This window comes from Nomascus leucogenys, chromosome 24, assembly GCF_006542625.1.
Source record: "Nomascus leucogenys isolate Asia chromosome 24, Asia_NLE_v1, whole genome shotgun sequence".
NCBI classification, from domain to species: domain Eukaryota; kingdom Metazoa; phylum Chordata; class Mammalia; order Primates; family Hylobatidae; genus Nomascus; species Nomascus leucogenys.
The window spans coordinates 22,661,058-22,671,367 of NC_044404.1; the positions used below are offsets into that span (position 1 = coordinate 22,661,058).

Below are 10,310 nucleotides of genomic sequence, written 5' to 3' on the forward strand. Positions count from 1 at the left end.
AGGGAAGGAGGAAGAAAGGAGGGAAGGAAAGGAGAGAGGGAGGGAGGAAAGAGGAGGGAAATGAGGGAAGGAAGGAAGGTGGAAAGGAAGGAAGAAGGGAAGGGAGAGAAGGGGGAGGGGAGGGAGAGGGGGGGAGGGAGGGAAGGGAGGAAGGGAGGGAAGGAGAGAAGGAATGAGGGAGGGAGTGGGGAGGAAGGAAGGGAAGGAGGAAGGGAGGAAAGAAGGAAGGACAAGAAGGAGAGAAGGGGGAAAGGAGGGATGGAGGGAAGGAAGGAGGGGAGGGAGAGAAGGAGGGAGGGAGTGGGGGAGGAAGGAAGGAAGGGAGAGAGGGAGGGAGGAAGGAAGGAAGGAAGGGAGGGAGGAAGGAGAGAAGGAGGGAGGAAGGAAGGGAGGGAGGAAGGAGAGAAGGAGGAAGGAAGGAGGAAAGGAGAGAAGGAAGGAAGGAGGGAGGGAGGAGGGAAGGGAGAGAAGGAGGGAGGGAGTGGGGGAGGAAGGAAGGAAGGGAGAGAGGGAGGGAGGGAGGAAGGAAGGAAGGAAGGAAGGGAGGGAGGAAGGAGAGAAGGAGGAAGGAAGGAGGGAAGGAGAGAAGGAAGGAGGAGGGAGGGAGGGAGGGAGGAAAGGAGGGAGGGAGGGGAGAGAAGGAGGGAGGCAGGAAGGAAGGAAAGAAGGGCGGAAGGAAAGGAGGGAGGGAGGAAGGTGGGAGGGAAAGAAGAAAGGAGGGAAGGAAGGACAGAAGGAGGGAGGAAGGAAGAAGGGAAGGAAGGAAAGGAGGAGGAAAGGGAGGAAGGGAGGAGGAAAAAAGGGAGAAAGGAAGAAGGGAAGGGAGGAAGGGAGGAGAAAGGAGAAGGAAGTGGGGGAAGAGAAGGAAGAGCAAGAGTTAGAAAATGACTAGGCTGTGGCCCCTGAGCCCCCTTGGCTTGTGACTGGTATTGGCTGAGCACCTGCTTGTACCAGGCGTCTCAATCCTTCCTTCCTTCATCTTCACAGCGGCTCTTGTGGGGCCTCCCTCAGGACAGGTGCTCTGGGAAGGTGGGGGCTGTGTTGTCCCCCTGGACTGGGAAACAGGACCCCAGTGTTTAGCTCTGTGATTCAGATGGCTCGGGGGACACCCTGCCAGGCCTGGGCAGCCCCTCGACTCTTGTGTGTCCGTCGCAGGGCGGGAAGATCCCCATCCGCTGGACGGCCCCAGAGGCCATCGCCTTCCGCACCTTCTCCTCGGCCAGCGACGTGTGGAGCTTCGGCGTGGTCATGTGGGAGGTGCTGGCCTACGGGGAGCGGCCCTACTGGAACATGACCAATCGGGATGTGAGTGCCCGGCCCTGGCAGGGCCGCGGGCGGTGGAGCCTCGGGGTGCAGGGAGGGACGGCTGAGCCCAGCGCTGATCCCCTGCAGGTCATCAGCTCCGTGGAGGAGGGGTACCGCCTGCCCGCGCCCATGGGCTGCCCTCGAGCCCTGCACCAGCTCATGCTCGACTGCTGGCACAAGGACCGGGCGCAGCGGCCTCGCTTCTCCCAGATTGTCAGTGTCCTCGATGCGCTGATCTGCAGCCCCGAGAGTCTCAGGGCCACCGCCACTGTCAGCAGGTGCCTTGTGCCCACCCCAGCTCCTTGAGGCCCAGCTGCCTCCCAGCATTGCCCCAGATCTGTCCCTGGGACAGTTTGGCCCTGACACTAGGACCAGGCCCAGCCTGGGCCCCTGGCCCCTGCCCTGCCTAACCCTTTCCTCAGCCTGCTTCTTTTGGGGGTCCAGCTTCCCGAACCCTCTGGCCACTTACCAAGAGCCCCTGTGCCTCAGGTGCCCACCCCCTGCCTTCGCCCGGAGCTGCTTTGACCTCCGAGGGGGCAGCGGTGGCGGTGGGGGCCTCACCGTGGGGGACTGGCTGGACTCCATCCGCATGGGCCGGTACCGAGACCACTTCGCTGCGGGCGGCTACTCCTCTCTGGGCATGGTGCTACGCATGAACGCCCAGTGAGTGACGGGTGGGGCTGGGGGCCCATGCGTGTGGGGGCAGGGGCGGGGACCCAGAGGCAGGGCCTCCAGGGAGGCTATAGGACCAGATCCATGGCCCCGGCTGCGTGCGCGGCTCCTAGCCTCCCAGGCCCAGCTGGCCAGCAGCACCCTTCCTTCACAGGGACGTGCGTGCCCTGGGCATCACCCTCATGGGCCACCAGAAGAAGATCCTGGGCAGCATTCAGACCATGCGGGCCCAGCTGACCAGCACCCAGGGGCCCCGCCGGCACCTCTGATGCACAGCCAGCAGGGCCCAGGCGGCCACCAAGCCCACCCCAGGTCATGCCAGCGGCAGAGGACATGAGGGGCTGGCAGCAGGCAGGGCGGCCCCAGGCCTCTGCCCTCCTCTTGGGCGCTAGAGGGGCTGAAGGCTTCGCCACAGGACCTGGAGTTATCCGGGGTCAGGTGCCTGGGAAGGGGCCTTTGGTGGCCACCCTGGCCAGGACACCTGTCCCCCAGGGCAGGCACCTTCTCTTTTCCAGAGCCTGGGGCCTCCACGCCACAGAGTCCAACAGGGACATCACTCGCCTGCCTCTGTGTGCGTGCATGTGTGTGTGTGGTGGGGGGTGTTCTCACAAGGTCATGGGATCCCATGTCGACAGTGTGTGATCAAGTGTGTCCACCCCTTCGGGTCTCAGCATGGACGTGTGCGTGTTATGAGTGTGTGCTAATCCGTTAAGGCTGGAGGCACATGTGGGTGATGGTGGATGGTGTGTAATGAATGAGGAGGTGTGTGAGCAGGGAACTCAGTGTGACACCGCCAGGTCCAACACCCACGGGGCAGGGGAGAGGCTCTCCCTTATGTCCCCCCACACCTGGAGGCTGGAGCCAGGGGCCACTTCTGCACTGCACCAGCACCAGGCCCACCCTCGTCTCTGCCTGGGTGAGCCCACCCTGGCTGTATCTCAGGTCTGGGTCCTCCCTCTAGCCGAGGAGGCCACTTGCAGCCTCCACCCGGCTCTCACCGCTGCTTCAACAGGAAAACAGGGTTCCCGGCCAGTCCCGCTGGCGGCCTTCATGGAGGCATCACGGCAGAGCACATGAGATACCCTCAGCTGGGCTTGGCTGCCTGGCCAGGGCCAGGGGCTCAGCAGCCCCTTCTAGCCTCTGATGCCTTCCCTCCACAGCCCAGGTCTCCTCACTCAAAGTCCCTTCGCCAACCTTTCAATGCCCAGCCTTGACACCTGCCCTTTTTCCCCCAGGCCTAGGATCAGGGACCAGAGGATCCTATCTTCTCAGCCCCCAACCCACCCCTTCCTGTAGCATATGGGGAGACTGAGGCCTGGAGAGAGGGGTGATGCCCCGTCCCAGGTCACACCACAACCAAGCGTCAGAGTCAGGGCTCCGGCCTCCCGCCAAGGCTGTCATCCCCATACACCATCCCACGTGGGCGCTGGGGGTGGAAGTGCCCTGGAAGCCCCTCCCCTGTCACACCGACCTCCCCCTTACGGCCCACCAGGGTATGTAAATATCTCTTTTCTACCATGTCAGAATATTTTTTCCTCACTCCTGACAATGCAAAAATGGTCTTCAAAGCACATAAAAAGCACCCAGGGTAAGAAAGCCCCATCCCGGGGGCCATTGGCAGGCAGGGAAGCAGGAACCCCACTGTGTGCCCCCTGCCAGCCCCAGAGGGAGCGGCGAGCCCAGCTGCCCAGCCCTGTCCCCCCTCCCCATAGCCAGCACAGCTATCCCGCGGGGACACCAGCACTGAGCCCCCTCTCCCTTCTGCAATAATTTGGGGAGTCTCAGCCCCATCCAGGTGCCGCGGCCAGCTCTCTACACCTCTATATATTATATTACTATATAGCCGAGCTGTTCTTCCTTCCTATGGAAGTCGGAAACATGGTCAGAACACGATCTGGGGGGGGATCCTGTCTTCCTCCCCACCCCACCCCACTCTTACCCGGTTTCTGGGCTCTGGATCCTCACAGTCATGGAGGCACCGTGGACCTGGCACTTGCAAAAGTGTGGCCCCTCACTCTAGCGTGGGGTCCCTCTCAGGGTCCCGGGGATCTGCCTCTCTGTGGTCTCCATCCTGACTCTTGAACTTACCCACAAGAAGAATAAATTCTGCCTCATCTTTGCCTGTGTCCCCCATTTTTTCCCCATCGCTACAAGCTTGACATCTCCTGTTGGGGAAGGGCCGGCCTCATACTGAGCGCCTACTGTTTGCATCCCATCCATTTTTCTCCCCTCTGGTTTTCGCATCTGTCTGGGGAGGTAGGATTAGTGCATGGATTGTACATACGGGGAAGCTGAGTCCTGGTTCAGCCAACCTGCCTAAAGCCAAGGACAGACTGGGGGATGAATCAGAACCTAGAATTGTCACACCCCAAATCCCAGGCTCCGCTAGGAAGCACCCCACAGCCCCAAATTCTCTCTTCCAAGGGGTGCACATGGTACTTAACCATAGAGTCCAGTCCCAGCTGGGCATTGCCCTTGAGTTCTCTTGGGGGAGAAAGATGCCCCCCTGGAAGAGGAGTACACAGGGAAAGGACATTTCCTGGGAACAACTTCCTCAGGATCAAGGGGGGCCACTGGGAGACCTGGGTGCTGGGAGGCAGAACGGGGAAGACAGGATCCGAGCATCTTCCAGAGTTACGTCAGGGAGCCGAGGACTCCCTCTGCTCATGGGGAGAGGGAACAGCAACAGGGGTTCTGGGCAGGAGACAGAGACAGAGGCAGAGCACATAACAACAGCATCCATTTGTGCCAGTGGCTCAGACATTTGGAAAAGGTGCTCCAGGGCCTTCGAGATGAGGGAGTGGATGATCTCCAACTGAGAGAAGGGCTTCGCTCCTGAACCTCCCTCAAACTGGGGAAGTGGGAACAGGAAGAAAACACCTACGCTGCATTTCCTACATTGTCTCACTCAGAATCACAATAGCCCTATGAGATTGAGAATATCATCCCCCACTTACACATGGGCAAAAGCTTGCTCGGAGAGGCCAATGTCCCACATGGCAGAGCCACCATGTAAAGCTAAATCTGTCTGATTTCAAGCCAGCTATGCTTCCCCTGAGACTCCAAACTAAGCGCCAGGCCCTTCCCCACAAAACCAGTTGTTTCCTATGAGGAAGAATCTGTTACTACAGACTTCTCTTCTCTTAAGGGGAAGAGACCCTAACATCCTATTGGACGATAGGATCCAACCATCAGATCCTAATCAACACCTGCTCTGTGCTGGGCGCCACTGGGGGTACGAGACAATGAGATGCAGCCCTTCTTCTCAGAAGCTCAGAGGCTAGGTGGAGCTGCAGACTGCACAAAAATGGTTCCCTCAATCACACCCAATGTGCTAAGTGTCCAAAAAATGGAGCACACAGAAGTGTTCTAGAGGGTCAGAGAGAGCCTTGACAGGCAGGTCTGTCATGGAGGACTTAACAAAGGAGGAAGCATTTCAGTTGGGCACTGAAAAATGAGAAGGGTTTGGAGGTTGATTTCTGAGGCAGTCCTTTGTGCAAGGTATGGAATGCAGAGGAGAGGAAGAATACAGCCAGAGCAGAAACAAACCATGTTCATGGATGGCGCGCCTCACCGCCACAATGCTGGCTATGCCCTTCCAATTTAATCTATACATTTTATTCCCAATAACAATTGCAGTGGGGTTTTCCCGGCAACTTGACAGAGTCATCCCCAAATGTACATGGAATAATAAAGAACCCAGAATAGCCAAGACAATTTTGAAAAAGAAAGAGGAAGAGGAAGGGAACCTCACCCTAGCAGGTATCAATAGGCACTATGGAGCTCTAATAATTAAAATAGTGTGATTTGGTCCCAGGAATAGACCAACAGATAATAGAACAGAGAATAATGCCTAGGGGCAGATCAAAATATATAGGAGAGTGTGAAACACGACAAAGGATAAAATGGTCTTGTTAACAGATGATGTTGAACAATTGAATACCCCTACTGGAAAACATAAAATTGGATCTCTGCTCACAACATTCACAAAATAAGTTCCAGGTTGGTTAAAGTCCTAAATGAGAAGAGCACACTATAAAACTTTTTAAAAGAAAACAGAGGAAAGTAACTTTATGATCTTAGAGTAGAAACGAAACAAAACACAAAAAGCATAAATGATTTTTAAAGTGATAAATCTTATTACAATTAAGAACTTCTCTTTGACAAAAGATGAATAGATTTGTTAAAGCCACTGGCTGGGAGAAGATATTTGCAGCCCATATAAGCAAGAGACAATTAGTTTCCAAAAGAATTTTTTTAAAAGACTCCAGAGAATCAATCTACCAAAACATTCCAGAGCAGTAGGAAAATGGGCAAAAAATGTGAATAAATACCAGAGGAAGAAATTTGAAAGGCCAAACAAGATATAAAAGAGTCTCACTAGGAAACATGGAAATGCAAACTGAAACAATAATGAGATGGCTTATTACACCAATCTGATTGGCAAAATTAGTGTTTAACGGGAGTATTGATGAAGAGATGGGGGAAATACCAATGTTTATAAACTGATGGGAATTTAAATTTGCACAACTACTTTGGAGAGCTATTTGAAAATGCTTGATAAACTTTAAAACAAGCAAATCTATGATCCAGCCAACTTCACCACTGATGTGTGATTCTTAGGTTAAGTTTCCTAATCGGGGCCTGAGTCAGGGATTCTTGTGCAGTGATTTATTGAAGCAGAGCTCTTAGGTGAAAGGGAGATGGGATGGCAGATACGGTGGAAGCTCTAGGCAGTGATATGTTCTCGGTTGGAGATTAGCTTCAATCTGATCCCATGGGAGCTCTGGGGCATGAGTGACAACACAGAGTCGGTCTACCTCGAGGCAAGGGAGCCAAGATTTTCTACCCCCATGTCACTCAGCCATCAGCTACGGCCACCCCATGGGGAGGATGGGGAAGCGGAGCAACTGTGGGCAAGGGAGTTCCCAAGAAGCGAGTAGCTCTGAGCCCTTAGCATCAACACTCACAGCTAGGGGGTGGAAACACCTACAGGTAAAAGGTATCCGAGTGGGACACCAGCAGAGTTTTCCACCATGTCCCAGAGAAGCACACTCATATGCAGAAGCATACATGCCCACAGGTATTTATTGCACCTTAGTGTGTAATAGAAAGACAAAGAGGAGCCTAACTGCCTCTCCGCAGGAAAACAAAAAATAAACTGCTTTATAAGTACAATAAAATAATCAACCACAGTTCAAATGAACAAACTAGATCAACATCCATCAATAGGGATAAGTCTCCAAACATAACATGGAATGAAAAAAATAAATAACAATAGTACCTCCACAGGTTTACACCATTTATGTAAACTTTAAAAAAAATATGTAAGAATTGAATACACAGGTTTTGATTGCATAACTAGGTAATGACAGCATAAAAATATTCACGAGACAGATAAACACCAGGTCAGCACAACTGTATCTGTCTTTCATTGATAGCTCTTTTGTAAAAATAGAGGACTCTGAAGCAAGTATGGCAAAATGTGAATATCCATTTAATCTCGATGTGTGCCTGTTACATTCTTTCTCGATTTTCTCATATGTTGAAATGGCCTATAATTTTAAATAAGAGTGTTTAAAAAACACAAAGGGGACGGGGCTATATGAGAAGTCTCCGTACTTCCTGGTCAATGTTGCTGTGAACCTAAAACTCCTCTAAAAAATAAAGTTTATTATTTTTAAACACCCACAAGGGAGGGAGGGGTTCTACAGGCTGCCCTCAGGAAACCTGGGGTCTCAGAAATGGGGGTGGGGAAGTGGGGGGATGGTGGGGTGGGGAGGTTCGAAGAACTGGCTCTTCTGGGCTGTGGGGAGGACTGACGCTGTCCAGGGTCCTGGACCCCGGTGGCGGGGGCTGGTTGCGCTGCAACAGACCAGCAGATCTGGTTAGCTCTCTCCCCAAAATGTACACGGAGTCTAATCATCTCCTCCTGCCCTTGGTTCTGCTGCCACCTCCCCTTCCTTCAGCGACTGCGGAAGCCTCATCAGTAGCCTCCCCTCTTCCTCTCTGGCCCCCATAATCCATTCTCCACAAGCAGCCAAAGGGATCTTTTAAAAACATAAACCAGATCATGCTACATTCTGGATTACAATCCTGCAAAAGCTTCCTATCATGTTTACAATAACATCGAAAATCCTCCCCCGACCTGCAACGCCCCCCGTCATCTGCTGCTGCTGGCCTCTCCAATCTCTCTGCAACTATCCTCCCCTCTCTAGTGCCCTTCCTTTCTTTCATTTATTTATTTAAAGACAAGGTCTTGCTCTGTCACCCAGGGTAGCATGATCTCGACTCCCTGCAGTCTGGATGGACCTCCCGAGCTCCATCAATCTTTCCTCCTCAGCCTCTCAAGTAGCTGGGACCACAGGCGCGTGCCACCACACCTGGCTAATTTTGTTTTTTGTTTTGTTTGTTTGTTTGTTTTGCTATGTTGCCCAGGCTGTCCTCAAACTCCTGAGCTCAAGTGATCTGCCCACCTTAGCCTCCCAAAGTGCTGGGATTACAGGCATGAGCCATGGTGCCTGGCCCCAGCATACCTTTATTTTTTGTTTATTTATTTTTTTTCTTAATCTGGCCCCATCCATATCTCTGGCTTTGCCTCCTGTCCTTACTCTCCAGCAAGCCCACAGGAAACCTCCATCCAGGAGGAAACACCTGCAGGCCCATCAATACTCTCACCTCTCTCCCATGGCTGTGGCGTGTGTTTTCCACCAGAGGAATGTCCTTCCTGTCCCTTCTGCCCCTGGCCAATTTCAACTCACACTGAAGATCTCAACCTCTGGCTCCCTTCTCCTAATTCGAGGTTAGATGCCTCCCTTCTCTGAGATCCCACAGATTCTGGGGCTGCCCCCATTGAAGCACTTATATTCCACTGTCATCAATCTCTCACTTTCGTCGTGAATGGATTAAGGCCAGAACTGTCTCCATTTGGTCAGAAAACCCCAGTGCCTAGCCCAGGGGGAGGGGGACATGGTAAGAATTCAGTGAATGATAAATGCACAGGCAAATCGTCCTTACTGGGGCCCTGAGGATCTGCCCTAAAGCAGGGCCAGTTTACTCATCCTTCCCTTTCATGTGACCTTGAGGAAGTCACTTCTCTTTGAGCCCTGTTTCATCCTTTGTAACATGGAGCCACCGCTTTCATCTACTCCACAGGCTCGCCATGAGGATTGAAGGGTAATGTGAGGATAGCATGCAGGGGACAGTGTTTGTCACTATTGCTGGGGGAGGGGGGGATTGGGTGTCTCTATGAAGGGGCCGAGAGCAAAGCTGCTGGCAAGCATGGATGAGTCTTTGGGAATAGGAGCGGGGGCAGCCCAAGTAGTCGGGTCCTGGCCCCACTGTTGCTCTTCTGTCGCTCACTCCACCTGGGGCTGGTGGCCTGGACCCAAGGCTGGCTGCCTCTCTTACTCCATCCCCAAAGCCCAAGAACCTCTGTATGACTCTCCAGCTCCCCCGCGCTGGGCAGCTGGGGAAGGGTCAGCTGCTGGACGGAATTTGCAGTCCTCAGAGGGTTTGCATTTCCATGTCTCCCGTGTTGGGGATGGTGGAAGGTGATGAATAAAAGATGGGGACGGGGGGAGCTCCTGTGGCTTTAAGAGAAATGTGATGAGCATTCAGAGTGGGGAGATCAGCGCAAAACTTCTCCCTGAATACCAAGAACGCAGGTTTCAGCATCCAGTGCAAAATCAACCAAAATCAACCAGAAAGCCACCTTTCTGCTGTGAAGTGGTAGAACCCAAGGAAGGAGAAGGCACCCGGGGCCTTTGGTGGGGAGCAGGAGGGGCCGGGGGGGTCATAGACTCAGGTGAAGGAAGCCTGAGGAGAGAAGTTCACGGATGCATGGCCAAGGTGACCCATGGGTGGGGCCAGGGTGGAGAACGGAGGGGCGTCCTGGTGCAGCCCTTTCCCTCCCAGGTTGGACGCCCTCTTCAGATGCTAAAAGTAATAATCCCCACACGCACTCACATGAGAGGGGCTGTGGAGGGAAGGCTGTCTGTATGGCCTCTGACAGGAGCCTCTGTGGGTGGCTGATTGTCATGATTGTCACTAATGATGGGGAGTCACTATTTACCGAGCTTTTATCCGGCGCCACACACGGTGCCGAGTGCTTTCTGCGCACTGTGCTTTTCAGTCCTCACAGCAACTTTAGCAGGGTGTTGCTATTACCATCCCTTTCTCACCAGTAAGAAAACTGAGGCACAGAAATGTTATGTAACTTGCTCCATGTCACACAGCAGGTGAGTGGGAATCAGGATCCAAACACAGGTCAGGCTGACTCCCTCGGGGAGGGGCAGTGTTGGTGTGTGTTGGGGCTGGGAGGAGGGTTGAGA

The 10,310-nt window shown here is 53.6% G+C and overlaps 1 protein-coding gene across 1 annotated transcript in view; it reads left to right on the forward strand.

Moving 5' to 3' along the window:
- The window catches only part of EPHA8 (EPH receptor A8), a 40,565-nt gene extending 36,475 nt beyond the window's left edge, over positions 1-4,090 (forward strand). The window contains exons 14-17 of the mRNA XM_030805395.1: positions 1,156-1,305; positions 1,393-1,583; positions 1,795-1,968; positions 2,132-4,090. Coding sequence (XP_030661255.1) covers positions 1,156-1,305; positions 1,393-1,583; positions 1,795-1,968; positions 2,132-2,246 — 630 coding nt within the window. The 3' untranslated portion in view covers positions 2,247-4,090. The remainder of the gene's footprint in view (positions 1-1,155; positions 1,306-1,392; positions 1,584-1,794; positions 1,969-2,131) is intronic.
- Positions 4,091-10,310: the final 6,220 nt, after the last annotated feature.